Raw genomic sequence first — 22540 nt, forward strand, 5'->3', positions numbered from 1 at the left:
ACAGTAGTGGTTTAAGTGGGATAAAATAATGACTTGGCTGATGTTTCTACCATTTGATTGTGAATTATTAAAACACCTACCCATAGAAGACCGCACATACCACAAGATCTGACATGGGGCTACATTTGACAATAAATGTATTCACTGATAATTAGTCTGGCAGGCTATTTCAACACCTGCTATATAGTTTTTTTCTTCACAACAGACACCAAAAGACAGTCTGTACAGACCTTAATTATATATTTCAGAGAATGTGATATTTCTTAATTTACTGTAATTATGCCTTTCTTTTTCACAGGCACAAGTGTGGCCCACAGCTTCCTTACCTGATATAAACCTTTTTTCATTGCCCTTTACTGCCAGAAATTCAGTTCTAAACAGCAAATCTCTGAGCTAAATTATGGTTAAATGTTCAGTCTACAAATGGTGGAATCAGTCGTCAAAGTAAACTTAGCTCAAGTCTGTTTGTATTCTGTTGAATCCCAGTAGACTGGGAGGCAGACACCCAGAGTGTTGGTGTTCTGTACCAGTGAGTACCAGCCCAATCCATGAATAGTGTATGTCCCCAGTAGATTGCTGTCTATTATAATCAAACCACATTGCAAACATGCATATGCACACAACACATACAGTAGCCCTTCATGTTTTGGTAACAATTTAAACAATCACACTTGTTCTTACCTCCAAATAAGTACTTTAAAAAACTGCATTAAACTTGACATGACTTGATAATTGGGTTAAACTGGAACAGCAGCAACTGCGTTCGTTTCTTATTCCCAGAGGGAAAGTACTAAAGCTACTGTAAACAGATTTGGGCCGATATATTTTAAGATTGCTGTTCATTTCTCTTTAGAGCTCTCATTTTCTAACTGCTGAGATAATGATAATGTCTTTTGGTGCTACTCATTATAAACCATGCTTAGGCTAAATGTTAGTATGAAGCATTGGGAAAATGATGTAACAAAGACAGCTTGGTAATATTCATGTCTGTGTTGTCATCATGGCTGATGGGGTACCCCCACCCCCCACCCCCAAAAGTGTAGTGGATTAGAGAAGGATTTACATATGTGTGTAGTTTCTCCAGTGTGTTGTGGGTTGTTGTCAGTAACTAATGGTCAGATGAGTTTTAGCATCAGTGTAAATTTGTGAGTTACGACTACAGTGTATTCAGTGTCTTTAGGGATAACGATGCCACATAAGGGAACCAAACATAATGCAGCTCAGTGCTACTGTTAAGAATGAAAGGCGCACAGGCTTGGTCGGGAGGTGTGTGTCTGAATGTGTGTGTGTGTCTCACAGGATTAGTAGTAATGGGGAATATTATAGTGTTAAAGGTTGTTATGAACTCCGATTAGGGATTAGAGGGTCTCAGCAGGGAACTGGACTCTGATGCTGACATTTCTATTCCACACAAACCTTGTCATTATTACACACATATACACACTAATGCACTTTGCTCTGCTCTCTGCTCTATAAACAGAACCTCATATAGCACACAAATCCGCACACATCCACAGACATTACTTCCACTTATCAGCGAGGGAAACTGTTGACGACATCGACACACTCTCAGATAATAAAGTCATGTGACGTGTCCTGCAGTGGCCATCATGGCTAATGGGGTATCCCTCTAAAAGGCATCCTGTTAGAGGGATACACTGCTAACACATTAATGTTCAGTGGATCAATTACATGTTTATAGAAGCATTAGTAATATTGTGAAGAAGTATACGGCATACAGTGACTTCTTTGCACCTAAATGTGAATGTTTTTTCACATGTAAGGTTTAACCTTCTTTTTCGACTCGGTCCCTAAGTTTGTTTAGCATGACGTCGTGTCAACTTTACCAAAAGCATGTTTCACAGTCATGTACACACGAGCACAAACACACACAAACACACACATACAGATGCGACCCCGGTGGCCGTAAAGGACGTCAGATTCAATCTCATCAGATTTCTCCACTGACGCTTGATGTATCAATTTTTAAAGTAGCTGGCCTCAACTAACGCCTGAGTAGCCCACACACACACACACACAAACACACACACACACACAAGCTGCTCTGTGCTCCAGGAGCTATGGCACTCGAGGGGTACTAGAAGGGTTCCATCTTGAAAGCCTGTTGCCATGGTGACCATTATGGAGCTCATCTCCCCTGGGCCAGCAAGCTTTACACAACTTCCCTCTAAGAAGAACACACACATGCATACACACACACACACACACACACTCACTCACTCACTATAGCCCCACTACCACCCATCCACAAACACACAAACACACACACACACACAAAGAGTTCTCTCCTCTTTCTGCCCTTTATGGTAAAGCCGGCAGGGAGCCAATGTTTGACTTGAACCGAGTGCGACAGAGAGCAAGAGAATAGAGCAATTAACAGTTGAACTAGCAAGAACATTTGAAAGAGAAGTGGAGGAGAGGGGAAAGCTCACAGCGAGGCAGAGGAAGTGTTTGTTTCAGAAAAGTGCAGCTGTTGTGATTTTGCGTACATGCGGAGCCGCCTGGTTGAATGTAATTAAAATGTAATGACTACAGCTGTGAGTTATCGGGTTTTGTGTTTCTGCGTGCGCACTTGTGTGAAGAATCCATATAGGCCCCTTCTAAGGTTAGCTGAAAACATTTCCTGCGCTCTTCCGGTACAGTCAGCAGCTTCTGTCACACACACGAGCAACTCCTAAATGTTATTTAGCATGATGTAACCATTCACACACTCATTAAATTCACACATACATGCAGCTCATCACAGGTTTAACACCACCATTGTACTATAGGTCAGTATGCCGATTCGGGACTTAAACAGTACCATTGGGGATCACAGTAACTCAGCTCCATACTTATACATGACCCCTTAACAGTATATTTAAATTAACTGTAAAGGCTACATATCTAAAATTACCTTGTGCCTGTGTGTGTGTGTGCGTGTGTGTGTGCGTGTGTGTGTAAGTAAGAGATTTCGCTCTCCTTCCAGTGCAGTTAATTTTGGCTCCCTTCTCTTAGGAGGTTTATTCTAATGGATCACATTCATCTCATGCTATAGAATAAATCTGGACTGAGGAAAGTGAGCGAGAAAGAATCAGGCAGAAAGTCTGAGAAGTTTGACCACTGTTTTGATCATCATCAATCTAATCATTTGTCAAGCAAAGACATTCACAGACTCCAGTTTTGGAAATATGAAGATGTGCAGCTCTTCTTTGTTTTATGCCCCAGAAAACCTAGGTATTGTTGGTTAAATAAAACTGAGTTATGAGCTTTGAGTTAAGAGATAATAATCAGCTCTGTAGAGCTGAGGGGAGCCTCAAAGTTGGGTGAGAATTCTCTGTGCACTCATCATTACAATTGACCCCATACATAACACATAATTATTTGACCTATTGTTAATATAAATATATTGATTATTAAAGCTTTGTAGTTTTGTGGTTTCGGGAGCAGTGATGGGCTTATATAATTATTTTCTGACATTTTATAATGGGTTTAAGAAAATAATCAGTAGTTGCGACCATAAAAACAATAGAGAAGACTAGAAATAGAATGGAACACAATTCAATTAGCTCACTGTGTACGGCGTTTTCCCAGAGGAGGCAGTTGGGCTGTTCCCTTCTCAATCAGTGCGTGGTGACTGAGGGTGTGTCTCGAGTAGCAGTACTATATCATATCTAAGAGCTATCGATTGGCATAAATACACCGAGTCTCTCTGGTGACCAGATGAATTTTTAATAAGACACTGGATCTGAAGCCACTCTTTGTCTTTAGAAGAATCGTGTACACACACACACACACACACACACACACCCTATGTACAGCACTGTCAACTGTTACTTTGAAGATGATGCAAATTTGGAGTTAGTTCACAGTTTCTACAACACAGCTTTTGTGACTAAACTTTTACTCTCCTGTGTGTCTGCTTTGTGTGTGAGTGTGAGTGTTTATGTGAGCACTGTCTTACTTCCTCGGGCTTCTTGTCCCTTTTTCATACCTATGGTAAATCATTAATCATAAGGGAACCAAGTCAAGTAACACATTTCCCATGGGGCAGGCACTGGGAGTAGCTGGAGAAGACAAAAAAAAGAGGCAAGAAAAGTGGGAGAGAGAGAGAGGAACTGGAGTGAGAGCGAGGTGGTAAAACAGAGTAGAAAACAGCAGATCAAGAGAAGGAAGCTCCACTCGAAGCGGCCAAGCCCCCATTCTTGCACAAAAGTTTTTGATCAGGCAGTTGTTTGGACGCCAGGCCTGGCACCGGGCGCCCCGTCTGTCCTGGAGCGCCGGGGTCCTTTGTGCCTCTGTGGCTGGCCAGCGCCCGGAGCCAGGACTCTCCGGATGAAACGTCCCCAGAGAAAAGCTGCTTTTCCACCCTGCTTGTACAACCCAGCCAACAGGAACACACACACACACACACACACACACACACACACTCAGTCACCAGCACAGCACATAGGCACCCATTACCTTGGAAGTTGACAGCAAGGAGGAAAGAGAGCAGAAACCCTTTGAGAATTATCACTCCCTTTCCTTTCTTTCTTTCCTTCTTTTATATCTTTCTCTCTCTTTCACACACACACACCTTTTCCAGTGTTCTCTCAGGTCTTTTGGGGATTGTGCTAGTGGACTTTGCTCCCCTATGATGAATGATTTGCCTAAAAATACTGTCTGTATGCAAGCGAGTGAGCACAGCGTCCAGGTGGAAGAACTTACCCTCACAGTGAGAAATCACACTACTTTTAGGCCACTTTTCCATTCCTCTATCTGCAGGTTAACCACGGTGCTGAAAATGTGTGTACTTACGTGTGTGTGTTAGTGTGATAATTTACAGCCTTTCTGGGACAAGTGACGTGTAGCTTGATTAAATCCGTGACCTTCACCACCAGCACAAGCAATCAGCAAGTGAACACACACGTTCTCTCTCACACACACACACACACACACACACACACACACACACACGCTCGCTGCATACTTAACACCTTCTTGCACACAAGCTCTCAGCGTACGAACATGCAATCAGCACCTGGCGGATTGTATCGCATCACTGATCCAACCTATTCTCACACACACACACACACACACACACACACACAGAGACACAGGGCATCTATTGCATTTGAGACACCCTCATTTTCCTTACATGGGGTTTTGTACACTGCAATACTATTTACCACCCTGGCAGAAAAGGCTCGCGAGGATTGGAATACCAGGCCTATGAATGTATAAATAAATACATGCGTAATCTATATTCAGATTACCAAAGGGAAAGTCAGGAATTCCATTTTACTGCCTCGGATGCAAAAGGGAAATCATTCAAGTCCCCGGTCTATTTCAGTGTGCTGCTGCTTTTGAGCGGTACACAGTTTTCCCACCCCAGTTTTATGACTCCACATAATGACTAATATGCAGCCACTGTAACAGCCATAGCAATAGTCATATTATGTTATTGTGGCTATTGCCGTGACTGCGTCTGTGTATTTTTGTTCCCCCAGTTGCCTGAAGATCTAATGCTTATATAACAGGAATGGCAGTTGATCTGCTGTTGCACTATGTTATTGTACTGTACGACCCTGTGGTTATACGGGCCTTCAGCCTGATGTAAAAGGATCTCACGTAGACCTAGTGTCACAATATATCAAATCAGAGTTTGTTTTCTTGTTCTTTGCCATGGGTGCTGCACGGCACATCTTATGACCTATCAGTGTCTGTAGTAGCTCTGTTGTAGCACAACTCCTCATGTCATTTTGTGTTTTTGTACATTTTCTATCTCTCTGAGTCTCTGTTCTTCCTTACACTCTCCAGATTCTCCTTTATTTTCACACAAGTTTAAAGGATAAATCTGATTTATTACAACCTTGGTCTTATATTTATAGCTTTGGCCACCCTCTCTATCAGTTATGATAACACTGTACTTACCAAGCTAATTTTTTGTGATTTGGTAACATGGAGATGATGCTTTAATAACGTTTGATGGATTAAGAAACATGATCAGTCAGATGATTAGACAGGTAATAAACAAGCCAACAAACCACCATGGAAGTAAAAAGATAGTTAACCCACCTATAAAGGCATTGCACAGAAAAAGCATGTGAACGTACAACTAAGCTGAACAAGAAGCTCTGAAACTCTAGTTCTGTCTGTAAACTGTGATAAATGTTTAAAACAGGCAGTTTGGGTAATAATTTCACCATTCTCCCTTTTCTAGTTATGTCTGGCAAACCCTGGGCGTTTGTTTTCATCCTCTCTAATCCTCTAATTGCTGGTGTTTCTTGTCTCCTAACTACTTTTTAGAAAAGTTGTTGTGTAGTGCTCTGCAATTACTCTGGCAAGTATAATTTTATAAGTAACCAACAGAAACGATGGCCAAAACCACAAAAACACAAACCAACTCGTAATAAACTGGAATTATCCTCAAAAGCATTTGTTGCCGAGTAGGGATTGCTGGCACAACTTTCCTACTATTCCTCCAAGGTGTATGGAGAGTGTTGATACCCCAGCAACACTTGTTACAAAACAATGTTTTGTGGGATTTATCAGGGCCATCATACATTACAAGAACATTTCAATGGTACCTTACAGTTAGCGTTAGCGCGCCTTCTAACCCTGTGTTCATCTGTCTCCTTGCTCAGCGTGCAGACCTGGTACCTACAAAGCTTCAGCCACGGATGCCTACTGCACTAAGTGCCCTCCTCACAGCTCGTCCCCACAGGAACAAGCAGTTGAGTGTGTCTGTGAGAAAAGCTTCTACCGTGCTGAGACTGACCCACGCTCAATGGCCTGCACACGTGAGTGATGTGAACGCTGGCAAAAAACTCAAACGTGTATATTGCATTAGTCACAATTACAGTCACATTATGGAGGCTTATTTGACACCATGCTTCATATATAGTCAAATATTTGCATTTGGAAGCTGTTACAGAACAGTTCACAGTTACAATGATTGGGTTACATTTTGTTTGATTAGTCTGCAGTGTATTCCTGTAAGAATTTACATTGCGGGGCTGCTTTCGATTTATTAATTTATAATCCATCCATGCATTTTCCTCCTCCTCATCTGCTTTTGGTTTACTCAATAGCAGAGATACAGTACATACAACACACACACCCACGTCTGTCAGTCGTGTAGTTACAGCCCACAGATATCTCAGATTAGAACACTGATATGGGTGATACTCTGGGAGAGAGCTGATGATGATTCCTATTCAATGTCCGCCTCTCATGCACACGCACTCCACACACACACAACACAAACAAAGAGCCAGAGGGATCGGGCCATGTCCTCATGAACAGAGATGGAGGAGAATAGAAAGGATTATGTGGGATGATTGAGCGAAAGACAGGGACAGAAAGAGATGGAGTGAGATAAAGGGAGGTCTGTGGGAGTGGGAAAAGACAGTGACATGGCGAGAGAGAGAGAGAGAGACTGAGCTAGAAAAATATGGAAGAGCACACACGCACGCACATGGGCACACACACATACCCAAACCCATTATCAGGTTATGGTAGATTACACTCATTAATCGTTGTAGCAGGTGAGATGTGACAGGTGTTATCAGCTGGAAATGAGTAACGGTTTGTTTAAATATGTATGGGCACACGCGCACACTGATGCACACACGTGCTCTCCTAACCGGTGAAGAGGACTAAGGAGGATCGAGAGGAGAAAATGAGAAAATAAGGAGAAAAGGTGAAGAATTAGTCATGGAGAGACATGGAGAATGACACTTAAGACATAGGCAAAGAATAGAACAGTGTGGGGGGGGGGTAGTGGACTATCAGAGGCATATAATCTAAATGTCATAAAAGGCCGATAAGTAGGAAGATGATGATGGACAGTAAAGTGTGGCCTACGGAAGTCGGGGGATGAAGAAGACAGAATTAGCAGGCTCAGTCAGCACACCCTTTCAGCAGATTTATGACCGACAGCCTCAATTATCCCCAGCATGGCCTCTATCCCCCATGCCCACGCCCAGCTATCCCCCACCACTCCCGCACTTCAGAGAAGCTTGCCACTGGGAAGGCTAATCAGGAAAGTCCCAGGCTCTGCCGGCAGGCCCCCTGGGGCTCACTGCTCAGCCAGGGCCTGATGAGATGTCAGGCTGAATGGGCTTTTACTGACAAATTTCCATATGGTGAAGATAGCTGCACCACACTGTGCTGTGAGCAACCATAATCAGTGGTTTCCTTAGCCCATACAATAAGAATGACATCTATGGGATTGTAAACAAGGTAAACACTTACCTTGATGATGTGTTGGAGGTTTGTGGTTTGTCCATCCATTCTGGCAATATTTAAAACTGATCTGCCAAAGAAAAAGCACAGGAAAGTCGAATGTACACTTAATTAATTATTACTTAATTAGAATACAAGCAGTTGAACAAACTATTTAGAGAAACTACAGCACTGTGTGAGAAAAAAACAACAAAAACAGCCCATTCAAGGCAGAGGGTCCAGCAAGAAAAACACAGGACTGGCAGGTTGATACCACTTTGATTCATGTACACACACACAAACGAATGCTACTGAATATGATGTGTCATATTTCATTTTGTCTGACATCTTTCATCGTGAGCCCGCACAATAAAATAACATAGACATACATTCACATCTACGAGGGCGAGCTTGTGGCTGAGAATCAAATATCTATATAAAAGACACAAAGAGGTGTTTAACCTCTCAGGTTTATTTCGGGACAAAATGCTTCTTCAGTCTTACGTTTAGAAACTCCAGACTTTTAAATTTATGTATCAACATTACACACTTCATCTGAATGTATAATAAAGAGCATTTGTGTGTCACTCTGTCTCTGCTTCCCTGAAAATGATTACCAATACACTTTTGGGACTCTGACTCTGTGATACACTAATCATTTCAGCTGAAGTTCAGAGTAATATAACTGCTCTAAATCATAAAATGTACCTGACTCATGAGAAAATTACTCTGGGCACTTTCTATAGATCATTGTCCACTCACTATTTATTGTCTGCAGTGCAGCCTCAGAGAGTATCAGTTAACTTCACATGGTAAAAAACCTCCCTGCAGCCGGGAGTCTACTTTAAAGATGGATTTAAACTTTAGAAGTTTAATATATTCTTATACTGTCACATTTACAATCAGCCAAACTCTTTTAATCACTGTCCACTGCAAAGCTATTCATTAATCGAGTGCTAAGTGTCCACCCTCTGGCTGGAGTCGCTTAATTCATTTTTAATTTAATCAATGTGAATTCTGTTCTTAATAGAAACTGCTATTAATTTGGTAATGAACATGAAGACAATGCACGTTTAGAGAATGTACATTTGGGAGAAAAATAATATGCACCAGTCAGTGTTTCATGAGCTGGCACTGATAAGGAGTGGTGCAATAGATCAGCAGTGGACACACTGTGACTTGTTCAGGTTGTACCATTCTTAGCAAGGTTTTAGTGGGTACAATGAACCATCCAGTGGTGGAAAACAACAGGAATGTTTTGCCTCTAGTTCTATCACTTTTTTCCTTCTGCTGAAGTTAGCATGCTAACCAGCCAACCCCATCTGGTTGGCCTGTCTCATTACTTTCTGATAGTGTTTAACAGCAGATTATACAACAAGTAGTTCCGACCAAGCAATCTGATTGGTCAACAAGACATTTAAAATGTGCTCAAATCAGCATGACGGCACGCCTTTACTTACCTTTTTATTTGTGCAGTAGGCTACTGATTTAGTTTGGTAAATTCCGAGACCTCAATAAAGCATTAACATCAGCTCAGAGTTCACTCATCTGGGACTGGAAAATCATTTCTGTTGCTAGTTTATTACTGAGGGTCTGATTATTTGCCATCGTGATAAACTCAGTTCCATTACACATAGGAGTCCACTGACGTAACTGATTGTGTTCCAGTTATTAGTCATACCCCATGTATTTCCATGGAAACGGGAAAAACACTCACCAAAACCTTTTAATTTTGAGAGCAAATTGCTCCTCAACATGAACAGATTTTGATTATACATTTTACTTTGTTGGTAATAGTTGTATAATCACAATATTACACTCAAGGGGGTGCTTTAACGTCATTTGAGAACTTCAGTGATGCTTGCGGACCTGACCACATCACTATCGTCCTCAAATGACGTTAAAGCACACCCTCTTGGTTAATATTGCTTAAATCCAGACTGCCCTAAAGATGTAGCACTGCTCAGAGGGTGTATTCTAACCTCTTGTATTGTAAACTCAATGATGGCTGAAGCTCTTGGCAAGCAACCATCACCACCACCTGCTCCCAGCAAGAAACCATGTGTGATGGTAGAGGAAAACTTTTTCTTGTTTTTAAGAATGAAAAAAAAAAAGTGTGGAGTTAAAAAGAAATAGAGCCAACCAGACCTCTGTAGCCAGCTCCTCATCTCTGTTTTAGATTTGTGGCTCAAGGCTAGATTAGCTGCTACTAGCATCCCACACCTGCGTCTCTAACCAAACCGTCAGTCAAATTGCAATGTGTTGATGTTTATCCCCTCTTTAACATTATTCTTAAATGTTTATTAGGCCTCAAGAATACACACAGTGCCTTTGGTTGTTATTTTTCTATTATAAGTAAGAAAAAAATGTACAAGTTAATAAATATGTACCTGTCTTACCTCAGGTCCGCCATCTGCTCCAGAGAACCCCATCTCCACAGTGAATGAGACCTGTGTGACCTTGGAGTGGTCACCACCCAGAGACACAGGAGGCCGGGGAGACATCACCTACAGCCTCCACTGCAGGAAGTGCTCTGGTGATGGCAGGAAGTGTACGCCGTGTGGTAGCAGTGTCCATTTTGTGCCCAGACAGTTTGGTCTCTCCTCAGCCACCGTGTTGGTCACCGACTTGCAGCCAGACTCCAACTACAGCTTCACTATCGAGAGCCAGAATGGAGTGTCAGACTTGAGTCCAACACCCAGAGGAACAGTAGTCATCAACGTCACCACATCACAGACAGGTGAGAGCATACACACTTACTGGGGATATTGTTATTCCTAAAAAATATCAAAATCTATGACCGAGGAAAAACACAATTTGTTGACACAGACAGTTCTTTCACAGTAAAGAAAAAAACTGTCAATTTTTTATGTCTGGCAGTGTATTTTCAGATTTAGATTGCAAGAAAAACTTGAGAGGAAAAGATTCAAGGCTGATAAGAAAATAAAATCCTCTGGGGAAGAACATACTCATCAAACTGAACTGGGATAGCGAAGCGTGTATTTTTCAAAATTGTCTCCTGATTGCAGCATCCTCAGATAGTATCAGGTTTTTACATGACAACTGTAAAATCGCTGCTGTGCTGCATCACTCTGATAGCACAGAATTACACCTCTGCACCTCTGCCTGCACATATATAATCATATGTGCATCTTTCACAGTGTGGGACTGTGTGTATATGACAGGGTGGTGATGACTAATAGGCCTCGCACTACGAATGTGTGTGTGTAATAACAAGAGTGGGGAAGGTGAAAAGGGTGTAGGAGGTTGTTAACCTCATTAAGATCCTTCCATGTCACACGTGCTACTCACGACTACAGTGTGTCACACATGCAAGCATGCGAACACACACTTTAAACCCACGCGAACATGTGCCCCAGTGTGGGCAGGCTGGGTAGGAAGTTGCACGGTTTTGGGTTTGCAGATCAACTGCACGAGCAGATCACACATCATAAGGACATGTCACACTACATACACACACGTTACAGAATACTGTAATCACACATGTATAAAACACCTTTGTAAGCTCTCATTAACAAAATTACATGACACGCATTTCAAATATGGTTCATCTCATTATAACACAGAGGGTATCCATGTGAAATCTCTCTCCTCGCCCCCGCCTCGCCCCTATCTACCTCTTTTCATGCTTTATTTCGCATCTCGTTGAACTTTGCTCCCTCTTTGTTGCTCATGTTTTTGACCTCTTTTTCTTTGTTTTTCTACAGTGAGTGTAGTGCTGAAGGAGAGGCGGAGCAAGGACAGCGTGACTTTGGCCTGGCAGGGTCCAGAGAGGCCCAATGGGGCGATAGTGGAGTATGAGGTCATCTACTATGAGAAGGTGAGAGACACACACGCGCACATTTAAAGAGGCACTCCACCAATTTTACTCATGATGATCAGTTTACAGTCAAATTGAGCAGAGAGCCTGTATAATGTATCGATCTGTCAGGAAGCATAAAGGGAAAAGATGCTATCATTTTGGATCATGGGAAGTGTAGGATACAGGGTTTTGCAGCTTGACCCAAAGCAGGAATAAAAAGTCAGGATATCTACTACTTTGGTATTTTTCAGTCTGTCCTTTGTGAGTCCTACAACTTTAAAGGAATAGGTCGACATTTGCTCTATAAGAGAAGATTAACTTTGCTATCACATCTGTACAGTGAATATGAAGCAGGAACCTAGTGTAGCTAGTTTAGCTTAGCACAAAGACTGGAAATGGGGAAACAGTTAGCCTGGCTGTGCTCAAAGGCAAAATGAGTCCCTCCAAAACTCACAAATTCTCATCTTATGGTTTTACAGGAGGTCATGTGCCGGGCAAGGTCTTAGCAGTGTGTCATTTTTACACTACAGTTTTTGCCTGGATAAACGAACTATGTTTAACAAGTTAATTAGTGAGCTTTAGATGTGTTGCCGGTGGACTTTGTTAGGCTAGCTGTCTCCTCCTTTTTCAGGTCTGTATTCTAAGCTAAGCTGGCAGTAGCTTTATATTTTTATCGCACAGACATAAGAGAGGTGTCAGTCCTCTCATCCAACTCTTGGCAAGACAGAGAAGCGTTCTTTTCCCAAAATGTCAAACTGTTCCTCAAAGTTCCTCGAACACCAAACCACTGGAGTACCCATTTAAAGGCTTTAAAGCAACATGTTTAATGTGCTTTCGTCCTCTTATTCTCTTCATCTACATGTCATCTAGGCTGGTAGGATATGGGTTTAGCCTTGGGGCACGTCTGTAATGACTTGTTCATCACAAACATCTCTCTCTCCCTTTCCTTCAGTCTCTCTATCTCTCCATCTCCATCGCCTTATCCCTCACGTCTTCCCTACTGCTCACACCGAGCCAATTAACCACACATCTGTCGAACAAACCTCGTAAAACACGGCCAAGGTGATGAAATTAAGCCTGTGTGCGTGTGTGTGCGTGTTAGCAGGCATTAGCAGTAAAATAGTGTTAATCCGTGTTGTAGAGTGTCTTCCATTAGGTAGACTATCAGCCTCTCTGCAGGGAATCAGCTTACTGACAGACACACTTATTTTTTATTCATCCTCCTACACACACATTTGTAAGTGCGCACACGCACACAAACACCTACAAGGTTGTCGAGGAACGAAGCGTAGCAGGACTTGAATAACTGCTTATTGCCCCCGAGTGTAGAGAGGATAAGATTTGGGACTTGACAGATGCTCAAGTATAAATGTGACCAAATGGTCCAGTGATGAACAAATGAAAACTTAGTGAGGTGTATTTGGCCCCTGGAGACATTTAAATTCAACAAATTGAGGTTTCTATTATTTTCAGGCTTTCCTATTTTTTCTCTGTCTCTCTTGATACCACAGTCCATTCCTCTTTATATAACCCTTTAGATTATATCTATATTCTCAGCCCTCTTTTATCCACAATCATTTTATTTCTCTGACGCTTCATATTATTGCCTCAGTATTTAATTCTCTCCTCCTTTCACTTTTTCCTCCACTTCAGAACCAACGGGAGCAGAACTACACAGTTTTGAAGACTCGCTCCAACATGATGACAGTGGACGGGCTGAAGCCAGGGACCACTTATGTGTTCAGGGTTAGGGCTCGAACCGACGGCGGCTATGGGAGCTACGGTGGAGAGATCGAACTGGAAACTAGCCACGAAGGTAAAGGGATGAATGATAAATATTTGTTTTTTGCATATAATAAGTAATTTCAATTTCTGTTGTTGTTTGTTTTCATCTATTTTCATTTTTATTTATTTTATATTTCATTTTTTTAAATTTCCCTGTGGCTTTCACCTGAAAATTGCAATAGCTGAATTGAGAATAGTTACCTGGCAGTCCACAGTATTAACACAAGCAAATCCATATTAGTGGCAAATGGTGCAGGGGAACAAGATGCACAAAGATTAACTGCAGAGCAAAGAGCGCTGCCACATTATGTCAAGTGTAGCTAGAGCCCAATTCACCCTCAGTTATGTTGTCAAACAAAGACACCTCGGCAGCCTCACAGGGTGTTGACGTTATTTAAATGCTTGAAATGTATCCTTGAGTACATGTCAGGTAAAAGGAGACAACCCAATTCCACAACGAAGGAAAAGGATCAGGAAACTTGCACTCCTGGATTGTGAGGTCTTGATTCACACTGACCTTTGGAGCAAAAATTCAAGACAATGAAGAAAAACACCTGGAACACACACAGCCATTTGGTGACTTAATTTAAACCTGACTGGACAGCTTACAACTAGTTTTATTCTCTCCCCCTGGAACTATACTGTGATTTGCGTGGTAATCTGTGTATAGCAGCATTTGTTTTCATTTTCATTTAGAAATGTATTCCATACTTAGACTTTGGGAAAGAAGGAAAAACAGACACCCAAGGGAAATCTTTGCTGGGTTTGATCCAGGCCTGTAGGGACAAACAGCTCTGGGGATATTGTGCTGTAACTCTGCCATGTTGTTTTCAAGTTCTCTGTCAATCGTCTTTTTCTCCTTTGTTTGCCGTCATCCACTTTCATTATCACTTCATTATGTGCTCTAGGATTTTCTGCTTTAGAGGCCCAGTAATGTGCTTCTTCAAAGTGAGCATTGATCCCCAGACAGGCAGGCAGAGGGGGATAAATCAGTTAATGTATAGCACTGTGCTATAGATTGTCTATGTAGCATACAACAGGCACACATTAGCCCACTAATCATTCAATAATCAATAACAGTAATTCAAAGCTATTCAAATAGCCGGAATTTGACTGTGAAACAGACTGTGACTGTGACTGTGACTGTAACTTCCTGTATAGAAGTCAAGACCCAGGTTGGGTATCACTGGTATAAAGAGCTGTCATCTTACAGGAGGCTCAAAGTCAAGTTCAGTGCTGTAAAATACAGATCCAGCTGACCCCATACCAATCATATCAAGGTTATCTAATCAGATCAATTCTATTGATTGTTAAAGAAGGCTCTGTGTGTGTGCGCCAGTAAATGTAATAGGGGATCAATGCTTATCCGTGCCTGCCTAGAGGCATTAATTTGCCTCAGACACACATACACACACACATGCATATATACATAGACACACAGACACACATATCCGCTCATGCTTAGCTAAGCCAGATAAATGGGGTATTTGTTTTGAGTAATGGCTCGATAGGGGTGGCGTAAAAATCGATGAATCTTTGCAGAAAGTTCTCGGCGGCAGCCTTGTTATGTAGAATGTTAACATATCCATTTGGACAGGGCGGCGGAATGGGAATGGTTTTCACGTCCACTCTCATACGCTCATAGGCGATGCAGAGAGGGAGAGCGCTTTTCATCAAGGACCCTACTTACTATTCCATCCACCTCCCTCCCTCTCTTTTACCCGTTTGCCGCTCTCTCTTTTTCCCTCTCCTTCAACCTCTGTCTTTTATCTCCTTTTCTATTGCTATCATATTTCACCCCCCCACCTCACCCCCTTACCTTGCCACACTCACCGTCTTTCTTGCTGTCTTTTTAACTCCCAGCCTCCCTTAGTCTTTTCATCCCCTACTCTACTCCTACAGAAAACATCCTCAACTTCATTCCATCATCCTTTACGCTTGTTTTACTAATCCACTGTACCACTATATTCTCTCTGTCTCCTGTGTAGATGTTTTGGCTATTGGGGACCCTAACCAGTCCACCATCCTGGCCGTGTCCATCGCTGGGGGAATTGTTCTTCTCATCTTCCTGGTGACTTGCTTCATTGTCAGCGGCAGGTAGGGTCAAAAGTGAAGAGACTTGGAAGCTCTCTAAACATGATTGAGCTGCACTGCAAGACCAGGCAGTCCCCAACAAATCTAACAAAGTGTGTTTTTGAATTACACATTAGATGCATCAGACACAAAGAAGGTATTGGCAGTTATCCTCTTTTGGCCCTAATGATTTTAAAGGTGCTATATGTCTGTTTTTGCCGTCACTACACAGCCAATGTTAGCATTAACGGCTGTGGACTTACAGAACTTCAGCCATTGTTGTGTTTACAGGACAGGAGGTTAAAATATGCCCTCTGGACAGCGCTACTTATCGTCTCAAGTTGGGGTGAGGTGATATTATGAGATGGGCTGGGGCTAGCTGGTTACCATGCTAACTTCTGAGGAAGAAAAGTGATAGAAATAGATGCAAAACAAAAGTTAACATTTGCCCTGCTTTCCACCACTGGAGACAGCTCTTGGTGAGTAAAAGAATTAAGTTTGATGCTGAACTTGTAATGTTTCTTCAGCCCTTAAGGCTAAAGTTGGCAATGTAGTGATAGCAAAAAATTACATATAGCACATTTAAAGGATTATTTTGAGTCCCTCTCACAGTTTGAGAAATGTTCAAAACTACAGTGCTTACCTGTTTTAGGAATTTACTCAGTATTTTTTAAGATTTATGTGTACAACAGGAAAGAATGGGCCTGTGGCTGAGAGTTATAGATAGGCTGGGGAAGTGAAAGTATTGAAAGACGCACTAACATATTGTCAGTTTTGGTCTCCTCACAGGACACATCTTAAATACTGAACATTAGATTTTTGTCTATCACAGGCCGGTTTCAGGGTACACTACTGACAGCTGTTATCCATATAGGGTCAAACAATGTCTGAGCTTGTAACCACATGGTTTAGGTCTTCATTCTCCCCACAGGAAAACAATAGCTCACATAGGTGCAAAGCAAATCTGCCAGTAACCATATGTAGGCCTGACTGGTAATGCACATGTGTATTCTTTTACACACAATGGTTAACACAGACATGCATACACAAGCTGGAGATCTCCCACTTGGTTTCTCTTCATATCTCTCTGAGGGATTACATGTGGGTGTGCCAAAACAGGGCCTCCAACTTTGACATTTATACTGCTGCCAAAGCCCAACTAAAGGCTGTGTTATTCTGTATGTGAAGAGCATGGACTCTCTATGATCACTCTCTTTGAAGGTTAGGCTGCCGTTAATGCTCTGTCTCAGAGAAGGCCAAAGAGGAAGAGGACATGAGAGGGAGAAAGGAAAATAAAAGAATGCCGATTGGTAAGAGGCGAGAAGATGAAAGGATCGGAGTAAGGAGAGGGCTCTTTGGACAAAGAAGAAAGGGACGACGTCAAGAGAGGGAGAGGAGAGGAGAGAAAGGGAGAGAAAGGGATGACAGGCATCTGTGATTTACTGTGCCTGTAACTAAATGTTTATCCTCTATGAGCTCCAACTAGATTAGCAACATGTTAGGAACTACACACACACAGATATACCCACATGCACACACTAATGTACACACACTAAAAACATTAGTATTGATTCAGGTGATTGCTTATCAGGCTGAGTGCTCTATTCACTATTGACTAGGAGGGATGTAATCAGTGGAGACTGTCCTGTGTGGCGCACACACACACACATACACACACACACACACATTCACACACGGCATGTGAACAGGATCACATCAACATTTTTTTAATCAGAGGGGAATTGAGAGGTTGTGCGTGTGCGTGAGGCAAAACAACCTGTTAAACGTAGTGTGTTATGAACTCACATGATGACACAAACACACACTCGCACTCAACTAATCAGGTTTCACAGGCTGAGGAGGTGTTAACTAGGTTTTACAGAGGGGTCGATGCGCTAGCGTCAATTTCAGGCCTTTCTCTTCCTCTCTCTTTCTCTCTCTCTGTTTCTATCTGTCTTTCATCTGTTTAGAGGAAGGGACGCTTGGGAGGAAGCAGTGTTGATTACTGCTTTCTATTAAACAGCGTCTGTAATCTGTCAAACTGTGCGTATGTATGTGCGCATAGGTGGGCGTGTGCCGTGTTTATATTTGAGGGATGAGGCGAGGATCAAAGTTGCGTCACTACAGAGGCGAGAGCGGGAGAGAGAGAAGAGAGAGAACTCAGGGGGGAGAAAGATGGACAGAGGCAAGGTAAAGGAGAGACACAAGTGGAGGATAAAATGAGAACGTATTAGAAAGGCGGTGACAGACTGCAGTGAGTGGGGGGGTGCATTTGAAGTATGTTTGCGCCACTAGAGAGCTGCATTTTGAAATGGCGTGAAAGAGAGAAAGAGGAGGAAACTTGAGAGAGATGGAGAGAAAGGGAGATTGATGGAGGGAGGAAGAGAGAGGTGCAAGAAGCAAAAGATGAAAAGTTAGATTACAAGTGTGTTTGAAAGAGGTGAAGGAGGAGGAGGAAGGGTAGGAGAGATGATGGGTGGGGTGATTGCACTGTTAGTTGCAATAGGAGTGTCATGCTTCATGGCTAAAAAAGAAGGATTGGTGGGTCTCTCCTCGTGTTGTCCAGACCTCCTTCTTTTCAAGTATTCCATCTTATCTGTCAATCAGTCCATTTCTCTTTCTCTCCCTGCTCTCATTTCACTCAGCTCAGCACTCTCTCTGCTTCTGCTTTTCTCGTCATTTTGCCCGTCTTTTGGCTTCCTGGCTTTCATTTCCTGTTCCGTTCTTGAAATTTACATTTGGATGAAAGCTCCCCCCTGTAATGTATCGAAAATCTGATGTATTTGCTGAGACCAGTTCAGTGTGGACAGTGATTAAATTGGAATTGAAACTGACACCGAGAGTCAGCCAGGGTTGAAATGATTTCCCACCAGACATTTGTAAGGCCCTTTTCCCCTTAAATGGCAGCTGTTTAAATCATTTTACCCCAATATTCATCAGACTGGGTAGAAGTGTTGGAGTTTTTACACCTGCTTCATTTGAATCCACAATCCTGACCATATTTTAACCATGTATTACCATACATTAACAGCCTGGCAGAAGGTTTTTGTTGCTTAACTATAAAATAATATGTACAGTGCACTCATGTACTCTGTCTTTCTCTCACATGCTCACATAGGCACATACACACTTCCTGCAGCCGTTGCTGGCAGGCTACTCAACAGCCATGCCTCATAAACGGGCTGATTTGCAGGCCATTCTGTTCTGTCCTGTTCTCGTTTAATAAAGTGCTGTTATGCTATTGTTACCGCAGGAGGGAAAACATGAAAAAAACGCCAAAAGCTCCTCAGACGCAGCACGGCGCTGACAAATCACATCAGTTATTGCTGTGTGCGTGCCATTATTGCTTTGCGAGTATATGCGCGCAAGTGAGTGTGTGCGAAGTTGGTGCTTTTGTCCTCCTGAGGGTGCTTTGGCAGGCTGGCAGGTGCGAGCGATGGGAAGCTAGCGAGCGACTGGCATAGCCATGGATTCAGCAGATGGCCTTTCACTCAAAAAGCGCTCTCCCCTCCTTTTGGTCCTCACTTTCTCTCACTCCTTGTTAAACAAGTTACAGCTTCTGCCTCCCAGCATCTGTGTATACACATATGTGCGTGTGTGTGTGTGTGTGCCTCTGTTTCATCTGCAGTCTAATGATTCTCTATCCTGACAACCATCTCCTTTTCTGAATAGCTGTAGGCTTTGGTTGTATGCCAGATCCCTGTGTGTTTTTCTATGTTCATGTTTTTAATGTGGGAGTTTTGGTGAGCAGTCAGCATGAAGTTGTTCCATCCATGTGATGGCTGTTTTTTTTAAGCTATCTCATCTGCTATGTGTCTCAAAGTCTGCCTTTATGGAGTACATCTGTTGTCAGAGCTGGAGATATTCAGCGGGGAGTCAAGGCCTGCAATCTGTCGATGAAATTGTCTGAAAATCTTAAAATAATAAGCAGTAATTAATTGGATACAAAATAAGATACAATTACTGACTAAAGGTCTCTTACTTTTTTTTTCCCACAGAGGTGAGATGAAACATGAGTCTTCATTGATTACCGTCTTGCAGGGTTTTATCCAAGATAAAAAAAAAAGAAAAAAAGAAGGGAGAAAAGAAACAGAGCGAGGGTTCACTTTCCAGAGACAGATCCTACATGCCTGGTTTGAGAAAAACAACCTTTTCTGAGCAGTGTTTTGAATAATAAAGACTGAAAGGCCCGAAAGAGAAAGGCACAAAGGAAAGTGAGATGTCATAATGTGGCTGATTCTAGCAGAGAGACTTCTCAGTCTCACTAATAGAGAGTGGTAACAGCTCTTCCTCCTTAACAATACCATGTCCTGTTGATGTGTGTGTTTGCGCGCGTAAGCTCTTTTACCTCCGTAGCATCTGCCGTGTTGCCCACGGCTATTCTTAAAAACTTAATGACAGAAAAGAGGAGAGGAAGCCTGATGTAAAAAGAAAAAGAGGGGGGGCATGCACTGATAGAAACATGCTGTTGTGAAGCACAGTTAAGAGGTAGCAAAAGAAAGAGACTTGTGAGAAACTGACGACCACTAATTGAGAGTAAACCAGCTCAAAAATGTTCCTGCTTAATTGGATTTCAAGGAAGATATGACATATTGAAAAACAGCAAAGGCTGAGGTTTTTCTCTTTTAATACAGACATGGGAAAGAATTTTTTTTTAATCAAAGGCTTGGTTTTGAACCACAATATAGAATTAAAAAAAAAAAAAAAAACAGGCACAAAGGCACAAATAATAGACCTGTATTTGCCAAATGGTACTTATGCTGAATTTGGCAGGGGAAGAAATCAGCCAGTGCTTCCCCTTCCCTGTGGGTGGTGTGGGTCTGTTTGCTTGATAATAGCACTAATAATGATATGGCAGCCAAAAGATTCTGTGTATACCAATCTGAAACAAAACAGGCCAGTGTGAGGAGGTGTGTGCGTGTGCATATATGCGATGATGGCGATGATGTGTATAATGTCATCAGACAGATTTGTATGTGTTGCTCAGATGCTGGTGTTTTCAATTGATGCAGCTGAGCTGAAGCGTGTAGCCAAATACAGCTTTGTCTGCAGAACGCCTGGAAAGTAGCTTACAAACAGTGCGATGAGAGCAGCTAGTTGCCGCAGGTGCAAAACTATTTCACATAGGCTTTATGCAAATGAGCAGATGTTGCAGTGGGGTTGATCAAATGTCCTATAAACATCAGACAAATTCAAAACTGTTTTTTTCGGCCAGGGTTTTAAAGTTTATAGCGCATTTAAATACAGTCATTGGATCCACACAAGCGCACGTAATATGATCATGACCTAATCAAGTTGTGTTGGTGTAGTAACATCATTAGGGGAATTAGCTTCACACGGATCTACACGCTGATCTGTTAGTAAATATAAAGATACACTCCTCTTAATGATAAAGATGACATGCCCCTCTGCTTCCTCTCTCTACCCCTTTCATCCTCTTTCATTTGACCTTTTCACCAGGTTGTTAAAAAATTCTGCTACATTACAGCAATTACCACAGCCCAACTCCAGACCTCAATGCTTCTCCCCTCACCTCCCTCCTTTCCTTTCCTTTTCCTTTTCCTTTCCTTCCATTACCACTCTCTTTAATGAGCGGCAGCTAAATGAAATGTTTCCAAACAGGGTGTTAATGAAACACAGACAGATTTATTAGTCATAACTCTTCAGCTAATCATTTCCCCTTCCTAATAATTAGCCCGGGCTGAGTAAATCTTTTTACACTGTGGTCAGAAAGTGCTGAGCCGGTGCCAGACAGGGCCAAGATGGAGAGAGAGAGAGAGAGAGAGAGAGAGAGAGAGAGAGAGAAAAGAAGAAGAAGAAGAAATCTTACTCACTTGTGTTCTCGAACACTCGCTTACATCACCCATACTTTTTGTTAGAGTTAGTTTTTCTTCATGCTGTTTTGACTCTTAATTAATTATCCACAATCAGCTTTTATAAACCGCATACTTTATTAGCACCCAAGCAGTGAATGTGTTTTGTTTTTCAGGTTGGAGGATGCGGCTTAATTTTGCTGTGAAATAATGAGAGTGAATTTAATCCATTGTTTTCATTCCCAGTAATTATTTTTTATTTAATAGCTTGATATTAAATGGAATCACCATTATCATGAGTAATGATTAGAGCAGATACCCACAGCAGGGCGTGTGTGAGTTTATCTGTGTGTATGTGTGAGGTAGGGGGAGGGGGAGGAGGAGGAGGTGGGGAGGGTTGATGGAGAAAGGAGGATAGATGTGTCATTTCATTGTGTCATGCCAGAGGGGTGACTAATGATTTACTGATTTCATTTTTCTAGTCATTCTGATTAGCAGTGGGGAAAATAATGTGGGGAGACAGGAAATGAAAGAAGAGAGGAGAGCAGAGGAGAGGAGAGGAAAGGAAAGGAAAGGAAAGGAAAGGAAAAGACAACATAGTATGTTTCTGTATGAATGATCCCCTCTGACTCTTCTTTGTCTCAGAGTGTATCAATTTCTACTTTCGTCTTCCAGCCAGCAGCCGGCCTCTAATCCTATAAAAGGTGGCCACTCATATAAAACAAACTGGGCGATACCACCGGCTCAGAACTACACACACTTTTATTAGCTCTCTTCACGTCTCAGGTTAATATTAGTCCAAGGTTATTCACTTACGTGAAGATAAACTGTGTCT

General features: G+C 42.2%; 1 protein-coding gene across 2 annotated transcripts in view; it reads left to right on the forward strand.

The window, feature by feature from the left end:
* The window catches only part of epha4b (eph receptor A4b), an 84915-nt gene that overhangs the window by 35610 nt on the left and 26765 nt on the right, over positions 1 to 22540 (forward strand). For both annotated transcript variants that reach the window (XM_018676993.2, XM_018676994.2), the window contains exons 6-10: positions 6630 to 6785; positions 10616 to 10951; positions 11940 to 12052; positions 13688 to 13850; positions 15808 to 15916. In XM_018676993.2, the coding sequence (XP_018532509.1) occupies positions 6630 to 6785; positions 10616 to 10951; positions 11940 to 12052; positions 13688 to 13850; positions 15808 to 15916 (877 nt within the window). The remainder of the gene's footprint in view (positions 1 to 6629; positions 6786 to 10615; positions 10952 to 11939; positions 12053 to 13687; positions 13851 to 15807; positions 15917 to 22540) is intronic.

This window comes from Lates calcarifer, linkage group LG4 (genome assembly GCF_001640805.2).
Source record: "Lates calcarifer isolate ASB-BC8 linkage group LG4, TLL_Latcal_v3, whole genome shotgun sequence".
Taxonomy (NCBI): domain Eukaryota; kingdom Metazoa; phylum Chordata; class Actinopteri; family Centropomidae; genus Lates; species Lates calcarifer.